The 19,178-nt window shown below is 42.1% G+C and overlaps 1 protein-coding gene across 1 annotated transcript; it reads left to right on the top strand.

Moving 5' to 3' along the window:
- Positions 1-1,293: 1,293 nt before the first annotated feature.
- Positions 1,294-15,900, top strand: CHRNA9 (cholinergic receptor nicotinic alpha 9 subunit). Its single transcript, XM_069745790.1, has 5 exons — positions 1,294-1,366; positions 3,821-3,966; positions 6,210-6,364; positions 11,797-12,329; positions 15,156-15,900. The coding sequence occupies exons 1-5, from the start codon at positions 1,300-1,302 to the stop codon at positions 15,695-15,697; spliced, it is 1,443 nt and encodes a 480-aa protein (XP_069601891.1). The 5' UTR covers positions 1,294-1,299; the 3' UTR covers positions 15,698-15,900.
- The last annotated feature ends 3,278 nt before the right edge of the window (positions 15,901-19,178 follow it).

The following is a 19,178-nucleotide window of genomic DNA, read 5'->3' as shown; positions in this document are numbered from 1 at the left end:
GGAGTGTGGGAAGCACCGTGCACCCGGCTAAGCATAAGATCGGGCGTGTGCAGACAAGTGTGGGCCGGTTACAGGACATTGAAGTGCGGTTTCCATTACTGGCCAGTATGCATCACCCCACGGTCGCTACAGAGACTTCTGCAGCTTTTCCCGCTTTGATTGCGTGGGCTTATGGACTAGGGGCTCAGCGGGTAAAACCGGAGACCAATTTTAAGAATGGAATGGCACCAGGACGCTGACTTTTACTTTAAGTCCCTTTTCATATTACTCCCGTTAATTCCTTTAACATGCGGTTTACCACAAGCGACTGGATTCTGGTGCTCGGCTCAACTAGCCATTGTAATCCTATTTTCCATATCGCAAAAGATAAAAGACAGCGGCACTCACCAGTTTGCTGAATAAACGTCTTTAATGTGCCTTCAGTCCATAACACGGATTATTTTAGACACATGCCAGGTTGTAGCGAGGGTGCGGGGAGTGAAGGAGGACAACGGCCGTTTCGTGCAATCAGCACTTCTACGTGTCCATGTCTGCCGCTGTCTTTTATCTTTTGCGATATGGAAAACCGGAGACCGCCCGCTGCCACCAGAAGACGGATTGTTAACTTTGGAATCCATCTGAGGACCCTACACCGGCCATTGCCGGTACTACTACCCCCATCGAACTGTGGACTAAGGACCCCACCAGGAGCTACGATAAGTGTTGTTTGAAGCTTAGACTGTCGCACTCGTTTTGCTTATTTAATTTAACCCTTGTTGATCCAATAGCTCTTTGCTACTGCCTATTAACTCCCTGTGAGGAGACTGCTTGAAGTTTTACAGTTAAAAGAATAAATAGTATTGTAATACCGTACTGCTCTGCAATCCCTGTGTACTGCATCTCAGCACCTGCTTACAACAGCATCAGATGCAGAGCTAAAGAAACACCCAGAAAGTTGCATGAAAACCTCCATTTTTGCTACTGAGGTTAATGCATACTTAATTAGCAATTAAAAAATCCATGTTTCCATCGCAATGGTACACCGGCTCACTGAACTGGGTGAAATAGGAGAAGACGATGGGTCACTGAGCCGTGACTCTCAGATCACTTTTGTAAGCTGGTTGATCTTTTCCAGTATCAGTTACCCTCAGTCGCAGAATGCTGGATGTCTTCCTGGTTCACCAAATTCATGTACTAGGCTGTACTGCAATAAGGGGAATGGATCTCTATATGAAGATGTTTATTACTTGAAATAATGTTGAGCGAAGAAGTCAGTGAACAGTAGGAAATACTGGTATTGCAGAAGCCTGAATATTCAACATGAAAACTGCTTCAGCTATCCTCTGCAGGTTAACATGGCTTATCTCCGCAGTCCTGGATCTGAAAGGTAAGCTCAATTACCTGGAATTCTTGTAGGCAGCAAACCTACCATACCGCCATAAAATATTTATCACCTATCAATTGGATGTCGTATAAAGATAATCCAACATCTAAAAAATAAAAAAGCTCTATATTTGATAATGTCGAAAAAGAACTCTACTTACCTCTTCTTTCTTCTGCCAATTCTACTACAACGCTCCTACCAGTTTTTGTTTGCAATTGGTCAACATGCTGCAATAAGTATTGAACACTTCACAAATTTTCTAAGTAAATATATTTCTAGAGGTGCTATTGACATAAAATTCTTACCAGATGTTGGAAACAACCCATCCAATCCACAGAGGCAAAGAAATCAAACCATAGATGTCTATAAATTAAGTAATGTGCAATAGTGAGAAATGATACAGGGAAAAAGTATTGAACATACCGAAATTTAATTAATACTTTATAGAAAATCCTTTGTTGGTGATGACAGCTTCAAGATGCTTTCTGTATGGAGAAACTAGTCACATGCATTGCTCAGGTGGATTTTGGCCAATTCTTCCACATAAATACTCTTTAAATCATGGCTTCTATTATGTACTCAGTTTTAGTTCCTTCCATAAATTTTATATTCAGGTCTGGTGATTATCTGGGCCTTTCTGGCTGAAATGCCCACCCTTGTTTCATCTTCATCATCCTACTAGATGACAGTTTTTTTTCAAGAATGTCTTGGTACATTTGTACATTCATCCTTCCTTCAATTAAATGAAGTTTGCTGGTGAAGTATGCTGAAAAACAGCCCCACATCATGATGTTTCCACCTCCAAACTTCACTGTTGGTATGGTGTTTTTAGGGGTGATACGCAGTGCCTTTTGGCATCCAAACATAGTGTGTATTTGGCATCTAAAGACTTCAGTTTTTGTCTCCTCTGACCAGACTATAGTCTCACAGTATTTCACAGGCTTGTATAAATGTTGTTGACCACACTTTGAGCTCTTCAATATGCTTTTTGCTCAGTGGAGTCTTGCGTGGTGAACGTGCATACAGGCCATGGAGGTTGAGTGCATTTCTTATTATTTTCTTTTAAACAATTGTACCTGCAGATTGAAGGTCTTTCTTTAGCTCCCCATGGGTGGTTCTTGGCTCTTTTTCAACTGTTCTGATAATTCTTTTCACTCCTATGTCTGAAATCTTGCAGGGATCATATGGTCATGGCTGGTTTGTAGTGAAATGATGTTCTTTCCACTTACATATTATAGCCCCAACAGTGCTCACTGGAGCCTTCAGCAGTTTAAAAATTCTTATGCAACCAATGCCATCAGTATGTTTTGCAACAATAAGGTTGCAATGGTCTTAATACATCTCACTGGTTTTACTCATCATGAGATGTTTCTTGCGTGGAACCTTGGTAATGAGAAACCTTTTTGTAGACCATCAGTTGAACCAGCTGATATTATTTTTCACTAAGTGGCAGTATTGCTTTCTATTTACTGACAGATTTCAGCTAGTGTCATGACTTCCCATGGCTTTTTGTAGCTCTCTTTATTCATGTGTTCAATACATTTTCCCTGTGTCATTTCTCATTATTACAGAACTTAATTTATGGAAATCTATGGTTTGATTTTGTTGCCTGTGTGGATTTGATGGGTTGTTACGACATCTGGTGAGAATTTCATGTCAATAGCACCTTTAGAAACATATTTACTTAGAAAATTGGTGACTTGTTTAATACTTATTTCACTCACTGTATGTACACACGCAGTACTGTGTGAGCAGTGAGGTGCGTATTAATTTTTTTTTTACATCCTATGTTTATTATGTCCTGGGGTCAATTCACAGAAAATAGTTTCTAAGCAAATGGAATTTCCCTTTATCTTATTATGTTTTTATGAAATTTGCTTATTATATTACTTTTATGCATACATCCAATCACATGATCGATCATTTTTCTCATTCATCAAGTGACTGTTGACCTGATTAGATAAACTGATAATCAGAGAGCTTGTACATAATTATTAGTGCATCTAAATGGGCTTTAAGGTTACAGTCACGTATTATGGATACAGTGCAGTTTTTGAAATTTTTTTAAAAACCTCAAAAAGACATTACTGTTATTGTGGCAATAAAATGCACATTGGCGCCAGTATGTGAATGCAGCGTACATCTCTATATCACATTCGCAATATTGGCAGCAAGCACTGAATGATCAAATTATTTTTATTAGTAAAAAATGTCTATTTTTTTCTTTCTTGAAATAGTGTTTAGTATTTCCACTTAGCCACTTGAGTGCTTCAATGCCAGACATAGTCCATGGACAAGGGAGGCAATGTCCTTCAAAGAACATATCCACCATCCACCCTGAACAGTAATCACTACCAAAAAAGAGATATAAGCCCAGAAGTGGTGGAGATGGGAAAAAAGAATAATGTAGAAAATAGTTTTAAGTAACATATTCTGTCCTATTCATGTATTTTTAAGGTGCAGAAGCAGCAAAGGGAAAATATGCCCAGATGTTATTTCGAGACTTATTTGTAGAATACTCTAATGCACTGAGACCAGTGGAAGATACGGATAGAGCGCTAAATGTGACACTTCAGATTACACTGTCTCAGATCAAAGATGTGGTAGGTATCTTACTAACAATTTATGGTCCATGTTGTTGGTTGTGTGTTTTAGCAGAAGCTAATATATGATTTCCCTTCTGATAGGAGTCCATCAATCTACTGACAAATCCCCCAAACTCTATAGGTTGCTCTACATGGGTGGTTAGTTCATCGAGATAAATGTACACTGTAGATCACATAATTATAGCATTATGGAGGTTACAAGACCAATGCTCCCTGTGCAGCTCCCGTCCTTAAAGGTTTATTTACACGTTCAGTATTTGGACATTGCTTTGCATCAGTATTTGTATGCCAAAACAAGGAGAGAAATTTAGGGTCCATGCAGAAGTCAATGCAACTCGGCCAGAGCATGGAGCTCCAATGCATGGACTTGCTGCACCTCTCCTGCTACCAATTTTAGTTATAGAAATATATGAAACGGTGGCGCTTGGGTTGAGAGACCAGCGGCTGGTCCATGCATTGCGATCTTATATAAGAACAAAATTCACGTACATCTGCCTGAGCCCTTACAGAGAAAAACAATAATTGATAGATTGACACACCTGTTTTGTGTTTTTGGACACTCCTGCTTTTGGCATACAAATACTGATGAAAAAGACTGATGTTTGAATAAAATCTAAGACAATTGATTATGGGCCACCCATTCATGTGGAGATGGTAAAAAAACACTGTGAGAAACCTTCATGTTGGCTTATCTCCCCTTTAAGCAAAAGGATCAGAGGCTGTTATACACATCAGGTGGTCTTTGGATCATGAATAAAAAAGTTGTAAAAACAAACAAAAAGTCATAACCAAAGAGCCCTAAATCACGAAAAAGTGCTTGGTCATTTACGACCAAAAAACTAATCGTTTACCTGGAGACAGGGACCATCTCAGGCATCATCTCCAACCATAACATCAGGGCACTCCTAAGACTCAAAAAATGCTTCCCATGTTGGGAAGCCCCCATAAACATGATCATCAACTGGACCTACTAATAATCACAGGTTAGGTCAGGTGCACCTGGATGACTTGGATTTTAACGCACTGACAGAACGAAGAAGATGGAGAAATGTTGCTCTCCATCTTCTTTACAGTGTGCTTCAATTCTCTCATCTGAAAGAATCAGATCACACTATGAAGATACTCCGATCAAACTCTTATGAAAATCTGATTAGAGTGACATTAGCATAATTGCCCCGATTCTCATGGATGGCCGTCTGCACAAGCCCTAGGATGACCCGTGGATGGACGACTTAAAGAGGATCTTTCTCAAGATTTCATAATACAAATTGCACATATTAGTAAGCTCATCTTTTAGACCTGATGAGGCTGGTGTACTTACTTAAAAAAAAATCTGCATAATTATTTCTACATAGTCCTTTATGAAAGTCTACCTGCATAATGTTAAAATAGTCATTTTAATTTGAGGAATATACTATCAGAGTGATATGGATTATCAAATTAAGTACACTAGCTTCATCAGGTCTAAGAGATCTGTTTATCTGTTGATGACTCGTTTCTTGCCTAATTGCCTTCAAGGGTTGCGTCCCTTGCTTCACTCTAAGTTGAATTATTTCTACGCATAGTATGTTGTATTTACCCTCCCCTTCTTTCCTTCACTCCTATCCTTCCCTCTCCTCTCCTCCCCTCCCTTCGTTCCCCTCCCCCTCCTCTCCAGGTTAAAATTCAAAATCCCAATAAAGTTCTTTGGAAAAGAGATCTGTTTATTAATTTAGGCAATTTGTACTGTCAAATCTGGTGATAGATATGCTTTAAAGAGAACCTTTCGTAAGGATTTTCCTAAGTAAACTATAGACAGTGTCAGGTCGGCGCCGTTATACTGATTAAAATTATAATGGATTGATGAAATCCATCTTGTGGCTGTTGTTTAATCTTTATTTATTTTATTATTTGAGATTCTCGCGCTTTGGGGCGGCCTCAGGGGTGGTCTTTATTCGGTGCTCTCGCTCTCATCTCCTAGAATCTACTGCAGCAAAATGGCGCTGGCGTATGAGTAGTAGTATCTATCTGTAGGTGATGCCCTCAGTCTGTGCAGGACGCCCTGGAGCACGCAATCTCATTAACTGAAAACTGCAAAACAAAGATTAAACAACAACCACAAGACGGATTTCTTCACCCCAGGTATCATTTTTATCAGTATAACAGCCCCAAACTGAAAATGCCTGTAATTTATTTAGCAAAATCCTGATGTCAGGTTCACTTTAAGTCTTTTAAGCATTTATTTTTCATTGATCTTCTAGGATGAACGGAATCAGATATTAACAGCGTACATATGGATTAGGCAGAGCTGGTATGACGCCTACCTTACATGGGACAAAGATGAATATGATGGTCTGGATTCAATTCGTATTCCGAGCAACATGGTATGGAGACCAGATATAGTCTTGTACAATAAGTAAGTGGACAACCAACAAGACGAGTGATCTTTTTTTTTATTTTTGATCTAGATGAATGACAGGAGAACACTGGCAATTATGACCTGCTCATGCCAGAAGAACCTCTCTTTACCACTGCATCTTCCTTTTGTGGTCTTATAAAGTGCTCTATAGTAATATTCTAGTCAGTCAGCAATTGTAACATCTGTTTTGTACATATGAGAACTTTACATTCTGTAACTCCTGCTATTCCATCTGGAAACTTATGACTAAATTGACACAAAATCATAATCATTCTTCTTGTCGTACAGTGTGACACTGTCATCATTCGTTTTACAGTAGCAAGGTGTAAAGATATATGGATTTTCGACAAGAGGAATGGTAGCATCCAGTTTTCAATTTATTCCTACATTTCCAGAAGAATAACAGAAGAATCGTACACTGCGAAGAAAAGATGCTTTGCCATTTTATGAAAACTAGTTAGGCCGGCGTCACACTACCATAGAATACGGGCGAGTGCTAGGCTATTAATATCAGCCCGCATCTGTCTGCTTAGCCTTTGCTGGTTATTAATTATAAGGGGACCCTACGTCATTTGTTTTAGGGTCCCCCATTTTAATAGCCAGTAAAGGCTAAGTATACAGTTGTGAGCTGATATTAATAGCCAGGGAAGCCCCCGTGGGTATTACCCCCTTCCCAGGCTATAAACATCTGCCCCAGCTGTCGTTTTTCCCTCTGCTGGTTACAAAAATTGTGCGGGATCCTACACCATTTTATTCCAAAAATTAATCTTTTATTAATTAGTTACATGTACAGTAATTTGCACACACACTGCACTAATTGTATTTGTCACTGACCTCTATATACATCTATTCTATATGTATTTACTGTATGTAATCCACCTCTTCTATCCAGTTGGCTCCTCAAGTGATTTTACAGTACACAGCACATGAATTGCCGGCTTTTCTTCTATCTATCTAATTTAAAGTCATATATATATATATATATGTGTGTGTGTGTGTGTGTGTGTGTGTCACTGACATCTATATATGTATGTATCCTATGCATATACAGTGGGTATGGAAAGTATTCAGACCCCTTTACATGTTCACTCTTTGTTTCATTGCAGCCATTTGGTAAATTCAAAAAAGTTTTTTTTCTCATTAATGTACACTCTGCATCCCATCTTGACTGAAAAAAACAGAAATGTAGACATTTTTGCAAATTTATTAAAAAAGAAAAACTGAAATATCACATGGTCATAAGTATTCAGACCCTTTGCTCAGAAACTCATATTTAAGTGACATGCTGTCCATTTCCTTGTGATACTCCTTGAGATGGTTCTACTCCTTCATTCCAGCTGTGTTTAATTAAACTGATAGGACATGATTAGGAAAGGTACACACCTGTCTATATAGGTCCTCACAGCCCACAGTGCATGTCAGACCAAATGAGAATCATGAGGTCAAAGGAACTGGCCAAGGAGCTCAGAGACAGAATTGTGGCAATGCACAGATCTGGCCAAGGTTACTAAAGAATTTCTGCAGTACTCAAGGTTCCTAAGAGCACAGTGGCCTATAATCCTTAAATGGAAGAAGTTTGGTACCACCATAAGTCTTCCTAGACCTGGCCATCCAGCCAAGCTGAGCAATCTTGGGAGAAGAACCTTGGTGAGAGAGGTAAAGAAGAACCCCAAGATCACTGTGGCTGAGCTCCAGAGATGCAGTAGGGAGATGGGAGAAAGTTCCACAAAGTCAACTATTACTGCAGTCCTCCACCATTCGGGCCCTTATGGCAGAGTGGCCCGACGGAAGACTCTACTCAATGCAACACATATGAAAGTCTGCAAAGAGTTTGCTAAAACACACATGAAGGACTCCCAGACTATGAGAAATAAGATTCACTGGTCTGATGAGATAAAGATAGACCTTTTTGGTGATAAATCTAAGCGGTATGTGTGGAGAAAACCAGGCACTGCTCATCACCTGCCCAATACAATCCCAACAGTGAAACATGGTGGTGGCAGCATCATGGTATGGGGGTGTTTTTCAACTGCAGGGACAGGATGACTGGTTGCCATTGAAGGAAACATGAATGCGGCCAAGTACAGTGATATCCTAATGAAAACCTCTTCCAGAGTGCTCTGGACCTCAGATTTGGCCAAAGGTTCACCTTCCAAGAAGACAATGACCCTAAGCACACAGCTAAAATAACAAAGGAGTGTCTTCAGAACAACTCTGTGACCATTCTTGACTGGCCCAGCCAGAGCCCTGACCTAAACCCAATTGAGCATCTCTGGAGAGACCTGAAAACGGCTGTCTACCAACGTTCACCATCCAACCTGATGAAACTGGAGAGGGTCTACAAGGAAGAATGGCAGAGGATCCCCAAGTCCAGGTGTGAAAAACTTGTTGCATCATTCCCAAGAAGACTCATCGCTGTACTAGCTCAAAAGGGTGCTTCTACTTAATACTGAGCAAAGGGTCTGAATACTTATGACCATGTGGTATTTCAGTTTTTCTTTTTTAATATATTTGCAAAAATTTCCATATTTCTATTTTTTCAATCAAGATTGGGTGCAGAGTGTACATTACTGTTAATAAAATTAACTTTTTTGAATTTACCAAATGGCTGCAATGAAACAATGAGTGAAAAATTTAAAGGAGTCTGAATACTTTCTGTATCCACTGTATGGAGGACTATGGGATGCATTATACTATATTGAAGACTATTGGGTGCATTAAACTATATTGAGAACTATGGGAACTGTATTATATTATATGGAGGATTATGGGGAATGCATTTTACTATATGGAGGACTATGGGGTGTGCATTATACTATATGGAGGACTACAAGGTGTGCATTATACTATATGGAGGACTATGGGGAACGTATTATACCATATTGAGGTCTATGGGGAGAGTATTATACTATATGGAGGTCTATGGGGAACAGTATACTATGTGGAGGACTATGGGGCACATTGTACTACATGGAGGACAATGGGGTGTGCATTATACAATATGGAGGACTATGGGGTGCATTATACTAAACAAGCAAAATGCTGCCTATTCATCAAGTGATTGGATTGTTTATGCCGAAACAGAAATCATTGTTCTCAGCAGCACTTCCCCTGGTGAAAACTGCAGACATGCTGCTGATAACATGATACTGTATCGGGACAGATTGATCTACTAGTGATCGTTCTATGCCCATCACTCTTCCTCAGCCGGTGTAAGGAGGCTGGAAAACAAGCGTTGAACGACTTAAATTTTGTTGATCATGTTAAGTGGCCTGAACTCAGCAAAGGTAAATATAAACAAAATGTTTTTGTGTGATGGTGCAATATGTTAGGCTGGGTTCCCATTGCGTTAATGGGAAAGCGCTAACGGACAGCGTTGCACGGCGAAATTAATGCTGTGCAACGCGTCCGTTAGCGCGCCCATTCACGGCAATGGGAATGCGCAGCACTAGCGCATGCCATGTTCGGCACGCGCTAGCGACGCGCCGGTGTTTCCTGGCGCGCCGCGGACGCTGCTCGCAGCGTCCGAGGCGTGCCCGCGGTCCGTTCCCCGCTCTCGCAGATCGGGGATCTGCGAGAGCGGGGACGTTACCGCGACCCCGGGACGCGGCCACAATAAAAACATTGCGTTAGCGCAACCCGCTAGCGCTAAACGGGTTGCACTAACGCAATGTGACCCTAGCCTTATCATTTGTGGCACACTTTAAACTTTTGCCCAGGGCCCCACTTTGTCTAAAACTGACCCTGCACAGTTGTTCCCCCTCCCCTGCCTCCTCCTCCTCATCATCCTCTCAAACTGTCCCCTGGTTGTACAGTTGGGTACCTGGACGATGTTGGGACAGTAACCCACCCTCTGAGCCACGTGTGGAGGATAGGCCTCATAACGGTGTAAATTGGCACACAGCGGCTTAAAGGGCAGTACTACCACAGATATGGGTGCAGCGTACAGAGTACACACAGCGGCTTAAAGGACAGTAGTCCCACAGATATGGGTGTGTAAGGGGTACGACCAGGACGATTGTTGTGGCCGAGCACTCCGGTGTATCGGTGCCCTGGCCTCCCATTACATGAAAACATTGTCCAACACTTTGCGTACCTGTGGCTCCACCTCTGTTATTCTGTAGGCTCCCAACAGTCGGTATTACAAAGATTGAGACACAGTCCTGTTCAGCTTTCAAATAAACAACTTTACTGTTTCCTTTCCACAGCACATCCATATTCTTCACAGCCTTAACAGTGGGATTCATATTACACATCTTTACTTTTTGCCCTGCGCTTTCCTCTCTGTCATACAGCACACACCCGGGTCGGACCATTCCACACGATTCCTCAGAGTCCTCCCAATTTGGCTCTGCAACGGTCAGTCCTTCCTTAGCCTGTTTCGTGCCAGACAAGAGAGTTTCTGTCTCCAAAGCTAGATGCCACTTGGCGAGCGACCTGCCCTCCTGTACTGTGCTTTGTGGTGACCCAGCGTGCTCCTGTTCCACCCTCAATGTATCTGGGAGTTCCCTCAGTGGCCATTTTGCCCCAATACTGAGGGCATCTGCCCAAGCTACAAGCTGCCACATCATAGAGCTACCTGTGCCCCTATCCTGTTACTGCTTCTGTCTTGTTTCTCCTTTCCCGATGCTGTGGATGGCTGCGCTTCTCTCTTAATAAACGTTGCGTGGTTACTCCTATTGTCCTGGGTACTTAAGCACAGGTGGACTGTCTGGGCACCCGGGCCCTTCTGACCCGTTTGAGGAAGTTCCCCCTCTCTTAGCTGCAGCTGACCTATCCTACATTAACTAGTTCCTAACTATGTGGAACTTCTACCTAATACTATGTACACTATTCTGAGGTACTCCATCTAGTGGGCAGACTTCAGTACTACGCTTTCCCTATTTAACCGACACACCAAACAGCAACATATACATTTAGCAGATTAAAGGATAAGAAAGACAATATACCAATATATATACACATAGTGAACAATACACGGTAATACACCTGATCGTGTAGCAGTACCATTATATAAGAGTGGTAATACACTAAATCGTGTAGAAATACCATCATATATTAACCAATACACATATTCCGATAACATATGGCACCGGGACGAGAGAGAAAGGCAAAAGTATAAACATATTACAGTATATCATACTCCCTACAGGTGCAGAGTACAAACAGTGGCTTAAAGGACAGTACTCCCACAGGCGGGGGTGCAGAGTACACACTTGGCATGTCTGTGATGGCTTCGGAAGTGTCCACAGTCTAATCTAAATCTTCTAAAAGATTGTTGATTAGCTGCACTGCATGCCCTAGGCATTTGACTAGTTTACCTGCCCCTAACGCCGACCCTGCACATAGGTTTCCAAATTGTGTCTTGAAACTAATGTACACTAGGAGAGTCAATTACAGTCATGTCTTTTACTGCTTTCTTAAAACAGGGCAGATGATGAGTTTGCTGAGCCAGTAAATACAAATGTCGTCCTCCGATATGATGGAAAAATCACATGGGATTCTCCCGCTATAACCAAAAGCTCCTGTGTAGTGGACGTCTCGTATTTCCCCTTTGACAACCAGCAATGTAACCTGACCTTTGGTTCGTGGACCTATAATGGGAACCAGGTGGACCTTATAAATGCTATGGACACTGGGGAACTCTCGGACTTTGTGGAAAATGTGGAGTGGGAAATGCAGGGTATGCCAGCAGTGAGGAACGTCATCACCTATGGGTGCTGCTCAGAGCCTTACCCTGATGTCACCTTCACTTTGATCCTTAAGAGAAGATCTTCTTTTTACATTTTCAACTTGTTAATACCCTGTGTCATGATATCTTTCCTGGCTCCGCTAGGTTTCTATCTTCCTGCAGATTCAGGGGAAAAAGTTTCTTTGGGAGTGACCGTTTTATTGGCTCTCACTGTCTTTCAATTAATGGTAGCAGAAAGCATGCCTCCTTCTGAAAGTGTGCCGTTGATAGGTAAGTTCTAGGTATCATTAATACCACCACTGTTTTTATTGGGGCTCTGCCCAGCAACTTGTTGCAATCAACTGGATATAAATATAGCCATAATTATAATACAATCTTTAATACTAAAAGGGACATTCTCATCTGATTCCACAGAATATGCCATCAATGTCTGATAGGTCCTGGATCCCAACTCTGAGCACGCTGCTTATTTTGAAAACCGGCTTCCCTTGTCTCGTTGCTGCTATCACTTGCTCATCTTCTATCAGAACTCCTATAGAGGTCAATGGAGAGAGCCATGCTTGCATCCTTAGGATAGGTAATCAATGTTGCCAGTCACGTGAGGTGCAATGCAAGGCAAAGTTGGAGATTCTGTGCCTGGATGAACAATGAAGGGATTATTCTTCTTATCAGCAGGGGTCCTGAAGTTTGGATCCTTAAAGGACGTTTCCCATGAACAAAAGTTCATTTCCATGAATAGATCTTGGAATAATAATAATTTCCACAATTGGATGTGTTCAAATAAAATGTCCCTGTGCCGGGATAATCTTATAATCTGCCCCTGCTGTGTACTGTGTAATGGCCTTGTCTGACAGTGTAGGGACATGGTCTGATCATACCACAGCTCCTGGGCAGGGAGGGAAGCAAAAGAGAGTATACGGACAGGACAGCACAGGATCACAGCTGATTCTTTCCTTGAAGGAAAATATTGTTTAAAATCAGGCAGGGAAATGTATTACCTCACAAAAATAATCGGCTGTGATCACATACCGTGAAACCAACTCTGATCCCATGCCTGTATACGTTTTTTCTCCCCATTCCCCCCCTGCCCAGGATCTGTGTTATGATCAGACCATGTTCCTGTACAGTCAGACACAGCCATTACACAGTACACAGCAGGGACACATTTATAAGATTATCTCAGCACAGGGACATTTTATTTGAACACATCCAATTGTGGAAATTATTATTGTTCCAAAATCTAGTGATTAAAAGGAACTTTTGTTTGTGGGGAAAACCCCTTTAACTATCAAACATTACTTTCCTACTCTAAAGAGAGGTCACTAATGATTAGTCCCGGAAAACTCCTTCATTTCAAGTTATGTCAATATTCTTTGTATGTTCACTTGCACTTGACATTTGATAAAGACAATTTTAACATAGAAAAAAATATATATTTTTGTATTTGTTTGTGGTTAACATTTGTTAAAATAATTGCAGTCTCCCATTAATATATGTTTGATGTAAGATCTGTGTGTCCAAGATGCTGTTCTGTTCATTTAGTTCTTATGTATCAGTGCAGCTTTATTCCCGAAGTGATTGCCACTTCTACAGCTCATCATGTGCTTTCCTCCCTCTCTACAGCCTGTATGAGCTGCCCTCTGTAAAAACCTGAATATCTTCCCTCCTCTCTCCTCTCTGATCTATCATGTACAACCTTCTTCTTGCCACTGCTGCTTTTTCAACAAAGAAATGGGGAAGGGAAGATGAGATAGACATCGGAATTAAGTGATCGATTTGTGCCAGGTCTTATAGAGCCGCTAGGTAAGAAATTGGTAATGAAAACTATGGAGAAAGTTTTTTTTAAATTTTGCATGTAGGAAGCAAAAGAACTTCAGTGAATTCCTACAGATCAATATTTTTTACAGTTCTATCCTATGAGTGTTGCTTATAAACACCGCGCTATTAGTATCTCAGTTAATAACTCTATATAACAACAAGGAAGAAAAATGTTTACAATATGACACTGATACCTGAGAATAAAGAAAGTTTGCTGAATCAGAACCGCTACTGCTAAATTGCCATTATTACCATTATTATTATTATTTATTATTATAGCGCCATTTATTCCATGGCGCTTTACATGTGAGGAGAGGTATATATAATAAAAACAGGTACAATAATCTTGAACAGTACTAGTCATAACTGGTACAGGAGGAGAGAGGGCCCTGCCCGCGAAGGCTCACAATCTACAAGGGATGGGTGAGGATACAGTAGGTGAAAATAGAGCTGGTCATGCAGCGGTTTGGTCGATCGGTGGTTACTGCAGGTTGTAGGCTTGTCGGAAGAGGTAGGTCTTCAGGTTCTTTTTGAAGGTTTCCAGAGTAGGGGGGATGCACGAGAGAAATCTTCTATATGATTGTGGGAAGAGGAGATAAGAGGGGAGTAGAGAAGGAGATCTTGTGAGAATCGGAGGTTGCGTGCAGGAAAGTACCGGGAGACGAGGTCACAGATGTATGGAGGAGACAGGTTGTGGATGGCTTTGTATGTCATGGTTAGGATTTTGTACTGGAGTCTCTGGGTAATGGGGAGCCAGTGAAGGGATTGACAGAGGGGAGAGGCCGGGGAATAGCGGGGGGACAAGTATCATATTACCAATGATAGAACCTGCGCAAGATAAGAGTCCTCCAGTCATGTTCCAAAAAATGATAAGCTTTAGCCAACAAGTTTAAAAGGTAGACATCCTCAAGTTTATCCAAAATTTTTCTATACATTTCAGACTGCAGCTCCGTTCTTATTCATTATGCAGTCTGAAACGCGAAGAAAAAGAATATAACATTTTGGATCTACGTGAAGGAGTCTTCCTTTTAAAGTTGTTGGAATAAAACTTATAATTTTATCTGGAACACGACGGAGGACTCTTCCTCTTGATCTTCGCTGTGCCACATCAACAAGGGTTACTCTATTTTACGACCTGTGCACTTGATGGCAGGTTTTGGTGTCAAAGTGAGCAACCTTTTATTTAAAAGTTTTTAGCTTATCCTTGGAATTCGGAAAATTATGTTCAAAATAATGTTTATTTAAGTGTGATATAAGGTCTTTTTTCACCCTGTTTAGGCAAATATTATATTGCTACCATGACCATGATTACGGCCTCTACAGCTCTGACAATCATCATCATGAATATACATCTATGTGGAGCAGAAGCAAAGCCCATCCCTAACTGGGCCAGGGTCATCATACTTGACTACATGTCAAAAATATTTTTTGTGTATGACGTTGGTGAGAACTGTACCACACCGCAGGACGATTGCGACACCATTTCTCAGGACAGTGTTCATTCCTACAATGATTATGAGAAGGAACAGGAGGTCTATGATACGTTGAAGCGCCCACTTTCCATAAGAACAGACTTTGTATGTGACATTGACATCCAAGCTAAGCTCAATGGTCATCCGTTTTGTAACCACTGTGCACATTTCAAATCCCTGGCGAGCAACATTGAATATATAACTAACTGGTACCGAGAACAGAAATCTATTAGCTCCATGGGGATAGAGTGGAAGAAGGTGGCCAAGGTGATGGATCGTTTCTTTATGTGGGTCTTTTTTATTATGGTCTTCTTGATGAGCATTTTAATTATTGCAAAGGCAGTGTAACTCTAAAACCTAACAATACATGATCAAATTTCATAAAATGTTAATAAAATGTAATGGCATAGTGATTTTTTTTGGATTATTCAATGTTTTTATCTTCTTTTTCAAACACAGGATACTGTCCACTAGAAGACCAGTATAGGTCGTCATAAACCCCTCTATCTTCTGGTGTTGTTAAAACGTTTTTCCTCAATAAATCAATATTTGGTCCTATTAATGTCTTTTTTTTGCACTCTAAAAGCATCTCTACTTATCTGAAAAGCATTGTTCTACACGTGCCAATGGCTTCTACAAGGCAATATGTGCTAAAGAGTTTACGGAATAAGTTGGACTTGATGAGTTGGCCAAATTCACCAATTTTGGCAGAATCAGACCACCATCTAATGTCTATAGTGGCTTTCTGGATTTTTCCTTTCTGATGATATTGAGGATCAGAAGGATCCAGATGTTGAAATTTCAATGGTCAACCCTTTCCTTTAGTTGAGATAAGCTTCTAACAGATTAATAATAATAATTTTTATTTTTATATAGCACTAACATATTCCGCAGTGCTTTACAGTTTGCACACATCATCATCGCTGTCCCCGTTGGGGCTCACAATCTAAATTCCCTATCAGTATGTCTTTGGAATGTGGGAGGAAACCGGAGAACCTGGAGGAAACCCACGCAAACACGGGGAGAACATACAAACTCCTTGCAGATGTTGTCCTTGATGGGACTTGAACCGAGGACTCCAGCGAGCAGCGTTTCTCTTACGCCGAAGTCAGACACAACGTATGAAAAATCGGTCCGATTCTCTCACCCGAGAATCGCACGAGTGTTCTCCATATGGTCATCTGTGTGTAATGCGTTTGCAATGCGATGATGCGATTTTCTTGCACCTATATATCCGTATGCAATCCGTATGACATGTATATGGCTTTACATTTCTCACTGCTTTTCCACAATTAATTTAATGGTTCAGTGGGCTTAAATGAGGAAAATGTGTGTGTATTTCTCGCAAGTTACACTGATGGTCTGTGTGATGTCCGATTGTTTCTCGCACCCATAGACTTGCATTGGCAAGACTTGGCCGATATACGTACAATACTGTCGAGAAAAAACACAGTGATCTGAGCATAGCACTCGTCCGTATTATACGCTAGCGTGACTCCGGCCTTATAGAAAACACAGGCGCTTTTCATTTTATTTTGTGTGCAAGAAAATAACTGAAACACTGACAAAAAAAAACACTGAAGAAAATCAGATTCAAAACCTCTGATAAAAAACATTCAAATTAAGTCTATTCTAAAAGAAATTATTGTATGTACTCGAGTATAAGCCAAGTTTTTCAGCACTTTTTTGTGTTGAAAATGCCCCCCTCGGTTTATACTCGAGTGAGGGTCCGAGAAGATGGAGGGGTAAAGAGGCAGTGACTAATCAGTGGGTCACAGGAGGCAGGAGCCAGCTGCTGCGGGCCTGCTGATAAATAGAAATAAATATTCACTGAGCTAGCAGTGAATGTTCATTTCTCTGTAATAGCGCAGTAGTCGCAGCTTACTGCAGCTGCCAGGCGACCACATGTGCCCGCTATTTAAGAGAAATTAATATTCCCCTCCCATGGGAGTGGAGGGCAGTGAATATTTATTCCCTTAAGTAGATTGCACACGTGATCGCTCAGCCCCCGCAGGAAGACGGTGGCTGCGGTTGACACTGTGCGCGCTACTAAATAGAAATGAACACTCACTGTCCTCCATGCACATACCCGTATGTACTCGAGTATAAGCCGACCCGAGTATAAGCCGACCCCCTAATTTTGCCACAAAAAACTGGGAAAACTTATTGACTCGAGTATTAACCTATGGTGGAAAATGCAGCAGCTACCGGTGAATTTCAAAAATAAAAATAGATGCTCCATACCGTTCATTATGGCCCCATAGCTGTGCCATATAGTGCTCTGCACCGTTCATTATTGCCCCATAGCTGTGCCATATAGTGCTCTGCACAGTTCATTATTGCCCCATAGCTGTGCCATATAGTGCTCTGCACCGTTCATTATTGCCCCATAGCTGTGCCATATAGTGCTCTACACCGTTCATTATTGTCCCATAGCTGTGCCATATAGTGCTCTGCACCGTTCATTCTTGCCCCATAGCTGTGCCATATAGTGCTCTGCACCGTTCATTATTGCCCCATAGCTGTGCCATATAGTGCCCTGCACGTTCATTCTTGCCCCATAGCTGTGCCATATAGTGCTCTGCACCGTTCATTCTTGCCCCAAAGCTGTGCCATATAGTGCTCTTCACCGTTCATTCTTGCCCCATAGCTGTGCCACATAGTGCTCTGCACCATTCATTTTTGCCCCATAGATGCTCCATATAAAGCTGTGCCATTGCTGCTGCTGCTGCAATAATAATAAAAAAAAAATGCCATACTCACCTCTCTTGCTTGCAGCTCCCGGCGTCTCGTCCTGGCGTCTCTCTGCACTGACTGATCAGGCAGAGGGCGGCGCGCACACTATATGCGTCATCGCGCCCTCTGACCTGCACAGTCAGTGCAAGAGGACGCGAAGACAGAGCGGCGCCCGGCGGGTGGAACGCGGACAGGTGAATTTAAAATACTCACCTAGTCCCGCCGCTCCTGGCGCTCTCCCTGCCTGTCACACTGTCTTCGGGTGCCGCAGCTCTTCCTGTCAGCGGTCACTGGCACCGCTCATTAGAGGAATGAATATGTGGCTCCACCCCTATGGGAGTGGAGTCCATATTCATTTCTCTAATGAGCGGTCCCACGTGACCGCTGAACAGGGGAAGAGCTGCGGCACCCGGAGACCGTGGGACGGCAGGGGGAGCGCCAGGAGCCCCGGAAGCAGGTAAGTATGCTTCAGCGCCCTCTCCCCCTCACCCGCCGACGCTGCCGCCCACCATGACTCGAGTATAAGCCGAGAGGGGCACTTTCAGCCCAAAAATTTGGGCTGAAAATCTCGGCTTAAACTCGAGTATATACGGTAGTTCCAGCTTGGGGAGCGGTGAGTATTCCAGGAGCTGTGCTCTGCTTGTGAGCAGCGCATGATGTCACTGCCATGTGCTGCTTACTAGCATAAATCAGCTGTCAGCTGCTAGCAAGATGTTGCGAGGGAGAGCAGAGAAGGTAAGTAGGATGTTTGTTTTTTTTTTTTAAGTTTTTTGATTGGGCCCATGCATACAAGGATAGGGATGAGGAGCCATGTAGACCAGGATAGGAATGAGAAGACATGCATACCAGGATAGAGATGAGGAGGTCATGCATACCAGGATAGGGATGATAAGCCATGTAGACCAGGATGGGGATGAAGGGACCATGTGTAAGGAGGTGGCGGGGATCCTCAATTGCCTCCTCTCTCCTATATATCAATCACATGTGTCCCTCTGTGGCACCCTAATGGCTCACCAATGTTTTATACTGTTGTGTCATGTGTTAGGCTACGTTGACACTAGCGTTGTGCGCCGCTGCGTCGTATTTTGCCGAA

Source organism: Ranitomeya imitator, chromosome 1 (assembly GCF_032444005.1).
Source record: "Ranitomeya imitator isolate aRanImi1 chromosome 1, aRanImi1.pri, whole genome shotgun sequence".
Lineage (NCBI taxonomy): Eukaryota > Metazoa > Chordata > Amphibia > Anura > Dendrobatidae > Ranitomeya > Ranitomeya imitator.
The sequence above is the reverse complement of the archived record's forward strand: the minus strand, read 5'-3'. Positions and strand labels throughout refer to the sequence as shown.